Raw genomic sequence first — 13,129 nt, 5'->3', positions numbered from 1 at the left:
AAATGTGATACTTATCTATTTTAGAAAAATATAACTGACAGGCAGCCTGGGTTCTGGTTCCGTCATTTGCTAATTCTATACTTGAAAAATATAAGCACAGGTAAAATCATTGTCTGAAGGGAACTGCTCCAAGAGAGTGAAAATATATTAACATGTCATCAGGATAAAGCTGACATGCAGTAACCACAGGGATTTGGTAGAGCCTCCCATAAAACAGCCATGTAAGTGGGTATTAGTGTCCTGATCAGGAACTCAGCATCAAATAAACCATATAACCACATCAGAGGAATTAAAATTTAGACTTAGATCTAACCAGCTTGAGCACTTGAGCACATTCAAATAATTTATCCTTACACTTTAATGAAATTAAAGTGTTTTTAAAGCACTAATCAATTAAGATGTTGAAGAGAGTTAAACTACTTTAAAAATAGGAAATATCCACTTTCAACGGAATCAGATAAATTGGATGGGATTGAGTCTACCTTTTAATGACAGGGGGAAGAGAAGGTGTTATAGTTAAATCTTGAGTGTTTCAGAGGAAGATTTCAAAGAAAAATAAGCATGTTTACAAGGATTTAAAGGCCTAATAAGACAACATGTAGTCATGCAGCTTTCACGTTAAATATAGTACACATGGAGCATCATCTTTATTTTTCATAAAACAGATCATAGCATTGTGAAAAGCTCTCTGAGTATCCAAAATAGGAGCAAGGTGAGGATTTAGCAAACTACAAAACATTGACATTCAGAATATTCTCCAAAAGCCATGTGTAGACACACTCTCATACTTAGTTGTAAAAATCAGTTCAGTGTGATAGTAAAATTCTGCAAGCAAAGGCTAGAAGTCAAAAGGGAAATTAATGAATTTCTTAATCCAAAATGGCGGCTGTGGTTGTGGGTTTTTTTCCTTCATTTGTGGGATCAGAAAATCTTTTCAGTGATAAAAGGGGGCGTGTCCTCTAAAGTACAAGTAACTCCCCGCAGAGACAGTGGAGACTGATAGTATTTACCACATAGACTCATAGACACGTAGACAGGTAAACCTCTGTTGTTTCTTTGGTCAACAGTCTACCCAGTGTCGTTTCCCCGTGAGTGACCTCAGGGCCGTATTTTCTGGTGTTGCTTCTCTACCCCCGCTGACACGCCTTTTCTCTTATTTACAGCTGTGTCTTCACCATCGTCCTTTACCATGAAAACAAACACCCTGAGCACATCGGTGCCTAATTCCTATTACCCAGGTAACAAAGCTTTCCGTTGTCTCATCTCTTCATAAACCCTGAGCAGTCAGAATCACCCAGGGCTCAATTTGCTGCCCAGGATGCTTTAGGAGCTTAGCGTGTTTGAAGTGTTGTAACCCGATGCTTTCTATGGCTTTCTGCGGGAAAACTGGGGGGCCTTTCATCAGTCATTTACTGTTCTTTCTCTTTTTACTTTCTCTGCATTGACCTGCTTATGATGTATGACAGACCCATTTGTGCCAACTGCAATTTTAGGTGAGAACATTTCCCTTTATCACAGTTTATTACAGGAGTAATTTCTAAAGTCAGTGGCCACTCTGTAGGAGACGGCAGTTTGATGCAAGGATCATAACCCGGACACGAGGGTGGTGGATGGCCTGGAGGGGTTGGGGGTGGGCATAGATAATAAAAAGACTTTCTCTAAACAATCTCCATTGATAAGAAGGGTTTACCGTGTGTGTTGGGAATGATACCAAAAGGTTCCAATGAACGATCCCGGCTCCAGCGCTCTCCCTGTCCAGGTTCAGAATTAAAAGTCAGCTTTGATCCCAAGGAAAAACACAGTTTGTCGTCAACTCAGCTGTGTACTTGCAAGACCTAAGGTCTGTCCAAAGTGGTGACAGTCATAAACGTGAAAATAGCCTCTTATTATTTTCACTTATTGCTAAGCACTGAAAACAGCAGTTTCAAAAATAGCATTTTTCTAATTTTGCCAAATGTTGTGCAGAAAAATCATCACAGTAGAGATTTGGCCCCCTCCTCCTCCTTGGAGCTACCCAGGGCACCCCCAGCATTTCAGATGTCTGTCACACAGTGGAATTTCAAAGGAGCCGATGTTCTCAACAGCAAAACGACAAGCTGACACTTTATAATCACATGGTTTATTATGTGTCGGATGTCACCAGAAATGAAATAAAATGTTAGCCCCCATGGGACAGAATGCAATGAAAGTAGGAAATATTCCCAGCAGGGGTTAAAGAAAAAATCCCATTTGTCCAGATATAAGAAGGGTGAGGAGAAATGGCATTACCTGGCCGTGATAGAACCACACAAGCATGAGCTGCTGTTGCCTTTGAGACCGTAGCCCGAGCGTACCCGGCTATGTTCTCTCTCTATCAGTACTACTAACCTTACAGAAAAGGAGCGCAACACAGATGACTTCAAGGTGTATAACCATCCGTCGCAGCCAGAGCTCCATCCTCAGCTGTGCCAGTCCTGCTTCCTTACTCTCTTTACAAGGGTTTATATCTTGGCAACATAATTTTTCCCCCTGTGCTTCTCTTTTCTCTTAAGTTGTTACGATTTTTATGTAGAGGGTGGTTTTTTTTTTCCCCTTATGGTGTTTTCTGGGCTTGATTAAGCAAGTTTGTTGCTTGAGGAAACAATGAACTCAGAAGTTGAAGAATGGACCTAAAGCAGACTTGCTGAATTTGTGTCATTTTGAGGACTAATAAACAAACCCCACTAAAGCTGCCACCTTTTAATCCTGACTGTAAGGGAAAGAAAGCTTCATTTTTATCCTTTTCATAAGTGAGGGGCACAGGCTAATCTTAGGTGCCTGAACAATGCAATCTAAATGCAGATGACATTTACAGAATCTCTTGATAGGCAAAGATTTGCGATTTCTTTGTGTGCCTGGCATTCATCCGCAATTCCTCTAGTAGGTGTTCTGACCTTGGAGGAGCTATGAGTGGGGAGGGCTGAGATGTGCATTGTCAGAGGGAAGAAAATGTTCAGATTTCACAGCAGGATTTAGATAAGCTTATTAAACAAATACCATCTTTTAAAGTTGGGGCTTTGTTATTACGAACACTAATGACATCTTTTAAAGTTGGTTAGGCTTCTCTACAGAGAGAGAGTCACTTGAACAGACAATTCAAATAGCAAAAATGATGCACATTGTGAAAAATAAGTCAGCCAGATCAACAAATAACTGTTACCGTGTTGAGCTGGTACCAACATGCCAATGTGACAAATGGCGGTGCTTGGGGACTGTCCCTTCCACGTCACTCGGTGCGAAGGTGAATCCATATGTTACATAGGTTATCACTTGAAACCATGCAATGAAGATATGCTGTACATCTACCCTGGCACTTTTTGAGAATAGTGCTATTTTAATTTACACTAAGACAGGAAGACGTGTTTTGTTGTGACTCACAGCTTAGCACAATTAAATCCTCTAGTGCCTTTTATTCTCACAGGCTAAGATGCCCAGCCCTAATGTATAAAACTTTAGCATGGGCCTCCCTGGTGGCGCAGTGGTTGGGAGTCCGCCTGCCGATGCAGGGGATACGGGTTCGTGCCCCGGTCTGGGAGGATCCCATATGCCGCGGAGCGGCTGGGCCCGTGGGCCATGGCTGCTGGGCCTGCGCGTCCGGAGCCTGTGCTCCGTGGCGGGAGAGGCCACGGCAGTGAGAGGCCCGCGTACCACAAAAAAAAAAAAAAAAAAAAAAACTTTAGCATGTCTTTATATCATTTACTTGCAAAAAAAAAAAGATAGATAGATGGATAGATGGATAGCTAGGTAGGACCATCGCCTACCTCAAAAACAGCATCCATTTCAATTCAAGATTTTTCAGCTGGTTCACTGAAAATTCGAGACAGTTTGTTAAAGAATGTAAGTAGAATGAATTCTCAGTTCTTAGAAAACCATCGGAACTTTTAGTGAGTAGCTTTATTTCTGATTTCCTCTTAGCCATAATTTTTAATTAAAAATTGTGGGTGGGTAATTTTTAACAAATACAGGAAGTTAGTGACAATGATGTATTTTATCAGTAATCATTCTTTTTGAAGAAGTCAGAGGAAACTGCTGAATCACTAATTTTGGTGGAATCGAGATTTTCTGCTAGTTTAGGTGGCCCAATTTCAGAACACAGATATCACACCAGAAACCTTCAGTTTCCTCATCGGCAGCTATGTTCTCAGTAATGGTGTTCTTTTCTTAGATGATCTGGTAGTGTTTAAATGCTTTAAGATGTGTCCACATAATAATGGGGTTAAGATGTCATAGTGCAGCGGGGGTGATACATACGGTGTATCCGTGGACTTAAAACTTCCAAGAATGCCTCGCCCTGGGATCAGAGCACTGTGAGGTTGCCAGTGGATCCACATGGAAGACCCACATGATTCATTTGGGGAAGTGTAGAAGATCAGTCCACAGTGGAGGGCATTTAATTATGTTCATCCCAAAAGGTGCAAAACTGAGAGAACGAGAGGCACAGAGGGGAAACTAATAATGTTCCATGTATTTGAGTATAAAGAGCAGAACCTCCTGCTGGAGCAGCTGAAAGCTCCAGGGATTCAGGGCTTCAGGAGGGAGCCTCCCCTACATCATGAGCTTGGCAGTTGCCAACAAGCAAATCCGATGTGGAAATGTCCCGGTTTATTTGCAGCTGTTCTAATAGATGGGAACATACGAATTTCTAAATTTCAAAGCAAATCCAAATGAAAAAAAAATCATAAAATCAACTTACCACCTTTTTTATTTTGTCTTTGTGTCTTTAGCCACCTTGTAGTGATCCAGGTACCATTTCAGCAGCAGCACATAGCTACACACCTGTGTGCCACCCTTCATACCATGCATCCCAGGTGCTTTGCAATGCAGATAGAAGTGAGGTTTCAAAGCCAGGCCCAGCTCACCAAGCGCCCTTGAACGAAATTTCCTTTGGAGCTGAACTTCTCAGTTTAAACAAACAAACAAAAACCCATAGCTGAATTCCCTGTTGATAAACAATCTGGTCATTTTTTTAATTGAACTTATCTTTTCTTATATGTTTTCACTCTTTATGCCTGAAATCAATTTTGATTTAATGTTCTCATTTTAAGTGACTTTCTCATTATATTTTGATGAGACAGACCCTCAGTTGTAAAATGACTGAGGGGATTCAGCATTATAATGAGTTAACCTGTAGAATGTGGAACTCTTAACCTAATAGCACCTTCCTGCATAAGACATTTTTTAATAGCTACAATTTCTGCAGTTCATTAATCTAATTTACTAGGAGTCTTCCATTAAAATATAGCCTCTTTAGGCTTATTTGACCAAATTCTGACATTAATTTTGTAACACAGTTTGGTTGACTTGTTCAAGAAATTTAAGTGAGAAAATGTATGGAGTACAACTAAGACTTATTTAGTCATTACTTGGTTCATGGGGGATGAAAAGCAATTATGATACTATTTTAACCTCCTTTTCTTATTGAGTGCTTAAATTAAACACCTCCATCCTAAAGTGATGGGAGAAATGAGGCTTTGCCCTCTGACCACCTATGAATAGAAAACTTAACTGTAAAATTAAAACACAAAATAAAAACTACCTGTACTTATTCACACAGTACTATTGCTTATGCCCTGTTTCCTTTTTCTCCTCCTCTTTTCTCCTGATATGTATCTTCTTAAAAGTGCCTATAAATGGTAAGTTCCCCCATGCGCCCGCCCCATGGAGAAGGTGTGGAGGGAATGGGGGGGTGTCTTCTCTGTAGAACAAAGCCAGCTGGTTCTGCTGTGCGTTGGCCTGCATGTTAGCTCCTGTAGATCATCCCATGAGTGCTGTGTTGGCCCACCGTATTCTGTCCAGCTTTCTGACCCTGGAGCATGCGAAGTGACTTATCCAACCAGGTTCCTTTCTCCCCCACTCCCGCCCCCCCCCCAGTTATCTTGGATCTCATGTATCATGTCCACGTTTTCATTGCTAGCTTTGTAAGCCAACCCATCCTGTGCACTTTTTCTTTGCTCACAGAACATTCATACAGAGTTGATTTCCATCATCATACAAACTAGTGAATCTTCGGAAGAACACAAGACTGGTTTTGCACCAGGCCTTGATGAAGTTTCAGACTGAAACTTCGATGAACTTTAGCCCCCAAAGGCTAAAAGATTCTTACCAACTAGGTTTGGGAAAGCAAGAGATCGTTTGGACTGCTTTGTAAAAACAAAGATTCCTGCCGCATCCCTACTAGTCTTGCCACCCCCACTGAAATCTCTAGACACTTAACTTTTCTTTTTTGCTGAGCCATCACGGGGATCGTGGCAGCCGTAGGTTGAGGGGATGTCAGCAGCCGCTTCTTAGATTCTCGGCGACCCAGTTGTAGCTGCTGGTTCCCCTCATTTTTTCCACGGCCTTCTTTTCCCAGACGAGACACACACGATGGCCAGTGACACCAGCAGCTTGGTTCAGCCCCACACGTACAAGAAGCGCGAGCCGGCCGACGTGCCCTACCAGACGGGGCAGCTGCACCCTGCCATCCGGGTGGCCGACCTGCTTCAGCACATCACGCAGATGAAGTGCGCGGAGGGCTACGGCTTCAAGGAGGAGTACGAGGTGAGCACGCACCCCGCACCTGGGCTCCCCACTCCGCCCGCCTGGGCGCAGCGCCGGGGCCTGGTCGACATCTCCCCTAGCCGGTGGGGCCCACGAGGCCGCCAGGAAGGGACCAGCTGTTTTCATCCCTGGATCCATTTCCATCCAGCGGTGAGACTTAACCACCGGGGGGATGTCCTGCCTTAAATGAAAAGAGGAGAAATACTTCTTCACCTTTTTCTTTATTGTGCATAAGTATGCCATGAAAACAGGGGCCTGCCAGGCTCTCTTCCCCATTCCTCATCACCTTTCCTGGCTCTTCCTATAATAAAGTCTGATTTTAAATCCCAATACTTTTGAGGGTTATCTCAGGAAGAAGCTGTCCACCTAGAACAGTTGTAGGCCAACCAGCAACGTCTTGCATGGAGATGAGATGGCAGTAGAGGGACCGGTTAGCGTCACGGCAGTGACAGCTGTCACCATCCCGCCAGCCCAGGGAGCAGGTCGCTGTCCTGGGATCCAGTGCAGGCAGCCCTTGGGGGCCTTTCCAGGAACAGCGATATATAGTCTGGCACCATATATAAATGTAGGACTCACCCCTTTCACAGCCTCTGTCCTCAGCCTAATTCTGTTGGAAAGTCTTTCCCGAACTGAAGGGAATTAATTTGAAGAGTCTGGTTCAAAAGAGCACACCTTCACTGAGTGTGTGTGCATGTGTGTGTGTGTGTGTGTGTGTGTATGTGTGGTGAGGGGGGAGAAGGAAGGGGCTTGGATTCCTCTGTTACCTTATTAAGTAAAATTAGTTCACAATCATTGGTGAAGATAAAGTAGCAGCATGCTTACAGTAAAAATAGGATTAGAAAGCCACATGGCTTTTTAAATCTAAGAACGTGTTTCTGGTACTGCGTCTACCTGACTAGCTCCTACTTGGAAAACATCTTGTCTGGAATTAGAGTATTTTTAAAATCAGTTTCTACCACCTCCCTATCCTTTGACGTTCAAACTCTGCTTCTTTCTCCTCTTGGAGGGCCCTCGTGATGCCTCAGTTTTATGCCCCAGATGCTGCATTATCTTGGGTTTAGCTTAATTGTCCAAGGTTCATTACAGCAGTCAGAACCCCACCACTGCTCTGCTTCTTTGAAAACCAGGTCTTTGTTCACCTCAGGCAAATACACAGACACACTTTGCTCTGCTGACACGTGTGTCCTCACGTATTACCAATGACCGCAGTTCAAAAGACTGCAAAGCCAAGAAAACAAACACAAACCAGAGCCCAAAGGTTTGATTTAAGTCCAGAAAATATTTCCAAATGAAGTTCTGCATTTTAGCCATCCTGAAATCCTTAGGTTTGCCTTTAGTGATTTAATTCATAATTCAGTGAAACTGACTGCCTTTGCATATTTCCTCCTGCACTTTTAAAGGCTGGCTTAGGAATTAATAGGATTAAGAGCAAGACTTCCAAAAGCATTAATATCTTATGAAAGACAAAATTAGATTATTGAGAACATATCAGCCTAATGAATAGAGACGATGTCTTTAGTTCTATCCAATCTTCTGAATGCAGATATTGCTCTAATGTTTATTAAACATGTTAATGTCAAAGAGATTAGTTATAGGCTCAAATAACAATTCGTAAAATAACCTGAGTCCAATTTTTCATGGACTATTTTAAAATACCTACCTTAGGACTTCTAATAACACACCATAGATGATGCGTATTTGAAAGTATGCAGAAAATCAGTTCCGATTCACATCTCCTGAAGAAATATGATTTATAAGTGCAAACTGAAACAGTGTATACTCATCTTAAGTGTGTTATAATTGATGATTAAGAGTTGTTATACTCTGCAATAAAATGTTGTATTAGGGCTTCCCTGGTGGCGCAGTGGTTGAGGGTCCGCCTGCCGATGCAGGGGACACGGGTTCATGCCGCGGAGCGGCTGGGCCCGTGAGCCATGGCCACTGAGCCTGCGCGTCCGGAGCCTGTGCTCTGCAATGGGAGAGGCCACAACAGTGAGAGGCCCGCGTACTGCAAAAACAAAACAAAACAAAAAAAATGTTGTATTAGTTACAGTTCAAAAAACTCTTTTTCCCATGCTAGCTATTCAGTGGATCAGAGAAGACTGTTTCTTTCTTTAATTTATTTTATTGAAGTATAGTTGATTTACAATGCTGTGTTAATTTCTGCTGTACAGCAAAGTGATTCAGTTATACATATATATTCATATTTTTTCATATTCTTTTCCATTATGGTTTATCACAGGATATTGAATATAGTTCCCTGTGCTATACAGTAGGACCTTGTTGTTTATCCATTCTATATATAACAGTTTGCCTCTGCTAATCCCAAACTCCCATTCCTTCACTCCCCCATTTCCCCTCCCCCTTGGCAACCACAAGTCTGTTCTCTATGTCTGTGAGTCTGTTTCTGTTTCATAGATGCGTTCATTTGTGTCGTATTTTAGATTCCACATATAAGTGATATCATATGGTGTTTGTCTTTCTCTACCTGACTTACTTCACTTAGTATGATAATCTCTAGTTGCATCCATGTTCTGCAAATAGCATTTTTCATTATTTTTTATGGCTGAGTAGTATTCCATTGTATATATGTACCGCATCTTCTTTATCCGTTCATCTGTTGATGGACATTTAGGTTGTTTCCATGTCTTAGCTATTGTAAATAATGCTGCTATGAACATAGGGGTGCATGTATCTTTTCGAATTATAGTTTTGTCTGGATCTATGCCCAGGAGTTGGATTGCTGGATCATGTGGCAACTCTATTTTTAGTTTTTTGAGGAACCTTTGTACTGTTTTCCATAGTGGCTGCATTCACACCAACAGTGTAGGAGGGCTCCCTTTTCTCCACACCCCAGAGATGACTGTTTAAAACTAACATATACAGGTATCCAGTCATCACATTATACACCCTAAAGTTACACAATGTTATGTGTCAGTTATATCTCAATAAAACTGAGGAGGGGGGGAGTAAAAACTTTTCAATGCCAAAATCATTATCAGCTTTTTTTAAAAGAAGGAAGGGAAAAAAAGAAAAAAGAGCAAACACTAGAGAGGAAAGCAGGAACAAATAGGAACGTGCTATTGGGAAAAGTATGAGATGGAAAGTTCTGTTAGGAATAATCCTAGCACTCAGTAATTTTCAGGTTATTAAGTAGCCCCCCTCTGCGGATGTGGGTGGGAGGACCATGGTGGGACAGAGTAAACGGGACATGAGCAGTGATGGTGGCACAAGGGTAAATCTATAGAGTGGCCGCAGGGAGAGGGGAACACCTGCTCAGTCTCTCACCTGCATCCCGAAGTCCTCCCTCTCGCTCGCCATCCTTGCCTGCACATGGCTGAATTACATGCCCACATCTTCCCTGGAGGCACAGCCAAGCTTATGGGGATTAATGGGGCAGCGGCAAACCCCAGCTGCCATTATCCTGCTCGACTTGCTTTAGAGAAAAATCCCAGGGGATTTTTATTCCAGTGTGAATCTGGAAACATCCTTAAGCAGTTATGTTTTAAAGCCCAATTTGGCTTTTAGAACTCTAACCAAATGCACCTCTTTGAATCTTGCTGTGAAGTCTGCAACCTTCCCTCAAACTCACACCAAAAGTCAGGAGTGTGTGGCTGCCTGGTGTCGTGTGAAGCTCGAGGATCAGATGGTAAGAGGCCGTGGTAAGAGGCCGTGGTTTGGAAAGAGGCTCTAGTACCAGACTGTGGATATTCCAGCTCAGCCTGGGCCAAGCTGTCTAACCTCCTGGGCCTCAGTTTCCCCATCTGTAAAATGGGATAACTATAGTATCAACCTCAAGGGTATTGTGAGGCTTGACTCATTTAATGCATCATAAGTACTAGAACTGAATCTGATATTCAGTGGCAGCTTTAGCTAATAAAAGAGGAAAGGACTAATTTATAATAGGATCCAAGGCAGGGCGTTCACCCCGTGGTCTTTACAGGAAACTGTGTCAATTACAATTTCAGTACCTCTCCTGTGTTCACACTCTGGATAGATCACTTACCATGTATCATCAAAACTTGCCATTCAAAAGTAACTTAAATAAATAGGTAGGTTTGACTCTGTGGACAAAGAGTTTGAGAACTGAGAAAATAAGTTAAATATTTTTTTCTTTTTTAAAATATTGGCGTATAGTTGACTTACAATACTGTATTGGTTTCAGGTGTACAACATGGTGATTTGATATTTTTACAGATTACCTGTCAAAGTTATGATATTATCGACTGTATTCCCTGTGCTGAATATTACATCCCTGTAACTTACTCTTTTTTCTTTCTTACAGTTTACCAGATAAAATACAGTTTGCTCAGTTAAACCTGAACTTCAGATAAACAGAATAATTCTTGAATATAAGTATGTCCCAAATAGTGCATAGGACATACTTATACTAAAACTACTCACTGCATGTATGAAACTCAGTTAATATTTAAAAGTATATGCTGTTGGGCTTCCCTAGTGGCGCAGTGGTTGAGAGTCCGCCTGCCGATGCAGGGGACACGGGTTCATGCCCTGGTCCGGGAAGATCCCACATGCCACGGAGCGGCTGGGCCCATGAGCCACGGCCGCTGAGCCTGTGCGTCCGGAGCCTGTGCTCCGCAACGGGAGAGGCCGCAGTGGTGAGAGGCCCGCGTACCACACACACAAAAAAGTATACGCTGTCAACTTTTATTGTTTAAACAGTATTTTCATATCTAAGTTAGAAAAGTCCTAAGGGATGGTGTAGCTACAGACCACAGAATACTATCTTTTAAACAATGGTTCTATGAGTGTCTTTGCAAGGTCGGATTTGGGGAAAAGCTTACCTTAAGCTGCACTTGTTAGTTCACTGGAGAATACCAAGCACATGGGGTGAATGTGACACGTCTGGGTGCTGGGGACATGGAGGACACCGAGTGTCCTGCCCTCAGGAGTCTCCCTCTGCAGGAGGAAGCAGTCATGGGGTGGTTGTAGCACCTCATAAGAGAGGTTTGCGTTAGTACTTTGAAGGCTGGAGGTGCAAGTCTGGGCAAGGATGACTTTTTCCTTGAAGGATGTGTTGGAGTTGGCCAGGGGAAGGCAAAAGAGTGGGATTCCAGGTAGACACGGAAGCAAGAGAACGTGGGCGGTCAGGGCGCTGTCGTGAAGGGCCATGTGTGTCCCACCCAGAAGCTTGTACATCATTCTGGCCGCCGTGGGAAGAGAAGAAGAATTCAGGTAACGCATGCATCTCATTCCTGTACCTGGAGGGAGATCTGTTCATACAAACAGCTTAATTTTTAAATGCTGTTGTACGCGGCACACAGGAACTGCTTGAAAGATAATAATCCACACCCAAAAAGTAAAGGGGAGATGGAAAATGTATTTACTGGAAAAGAGTCGTATGAACTACATCCCTTTCTCCCCGTGCAAAAAAATGCAACGCAGTGCTTGGCTTCCAGATTTGTTGAAGCGATGAATTACTTCAATTCGGAAGCATTTCTTGGGGGAAACCATCAAGAAAGCCTCAGGTTGCCGCCGTGACTCAGCACAATCACCCAATCAGTCGGTTTTCTTCAATCCATGCACGTTGGGAAACACCGGCCACTTAGACTGTAAAATACTTTTGAAATAGTGACTCCTTCTCTGTTGACACTGTTTCAACAAATTCGTCTTTATCTCTTCCAAGACAGAGATGTCTGAAAACTGGCCTTAACCCTGGAAGGGTTCATTACCGCTCAAGTGGCCGACTGAAGTGTGTCCAAACCAGAGGGAAAACATGCTGGGGCTAAGACAGAGCAGCACTGAGAGCAGAAGATTTTGTTTGTTGGTTTTTGTTTTTTGTTCTAACAAGATCATCATATGGCATCTCTCACCAGGGAAGTGCAATAATTTGATTCAAAAGAAACTCAGACATGAATCACAGTAAAAAAGTAAACAGGCTGAATTGAACAGAAAATGGCATGTTGTCAGCAGAGACTGGTTTGGGGATCTCAGGAGAAAGACCCAGTGGAAAGGGCAAGTTTGTTTACGTTGCTACAAAAAAGGAGCTGGTTCTTTCTTCCAAAAAGCAAAGATCAGTCTGTGCTAAGCCCTTGGAGGAGATCCGTGGGTTTACCAGAAGTGGAGAGAGGAGACAGCTGCACTCAGGAAGCAGTGGAGGCCTGAGCGGCCGCCCCAACACACTCCTGGGCCTTTATCACCTGGAATGAAAAGGAAGATTCTCCAGCTCGGCCCTGAGCCAGTAGGCCCTGCCCTAGATGTGGGAGCTGCTCCCTGCTACCTGAGTGGGACGGAGGGGGTCCCAGCCTCAGGGGTGACCCTGCACAGTTGGAGAATGAATTCCTGCCCCTCTGTTGTCCCCAAAAGGCCTTCTTTGGTCCTGGATTTTTGAACTGATCCTAATTGTCTTCCGGGATCCAAGCAGAAAAACATTAACCTGAAGGAGGAAAATAGTTGTGCAGTTCTGACAGAATGTATGTTGCTATCGTTGTAAAATTAAGATAAAGGAAGGACAGCAGTTTAAAACTACTCCCACATAGGACCTCCTGAAAACCACTGATGGTACTATTTTATTAGCTAATAATTAACATTGCTCTGGGGCACAAAAATT

The 13,129-nt window shown here is 43.0% G+C and overlaps 1 protein-coding gene across 5 annotated transcripts in view; it reads left to right on the top strand.

Moving 5' to 3' along the window:
• The window catches only part of PTPRM (protein tyrosine phosphatase receptor type M), a gene marked incomplete at its 5' end in the record, with an annotated part of 766,253 nt that overhangs the window by 612,885 nt on the left and 140,239 nt on the right, over positions 1 to 13,129 (top strand). For 4 of the 5 annotated variants that reach the window (XM_079718128.1, XM_079718127.1, XM_079718126.1 and 1 more), the window contains 3 exons: positions 1,164 to 1,238; positions 1,467 to 1,493; positions 6,371 to 6,558. In XM_079718128.1, the coding sequence (XP_079574254.1) occupies positions 1,164 to 1,238; positions 1,467 to 1,493; positions 6,371 to 6,558 (290 nt within the window). The remainder of the gene's footprint in view (positions 1 to 1,163; positions 1,239 to 1,466; positions 1,494 to 6,370; positions 6,559 to 13,129) is intronic. The other variant, XM_079718129.1, reaches the window with a different exon arrangement.

This window comes from Hyperoodon ampullatus (assembly GCF_949752795.1).
Source record: "Hyperoodon ampullatus genome assembly, chromosome: 13".
Lineage (NCBI taxonomy): Eukaryota > Metazoa > Chordata > Mammalia > Artiodactyla > Ziphiidae > Hyperoodon > Hyperoodon ampullatus.
Note: the sequence above shows the minus strand (reverse complement) of the source record. Positions and strands in the feature narration are given on the sequence as shown.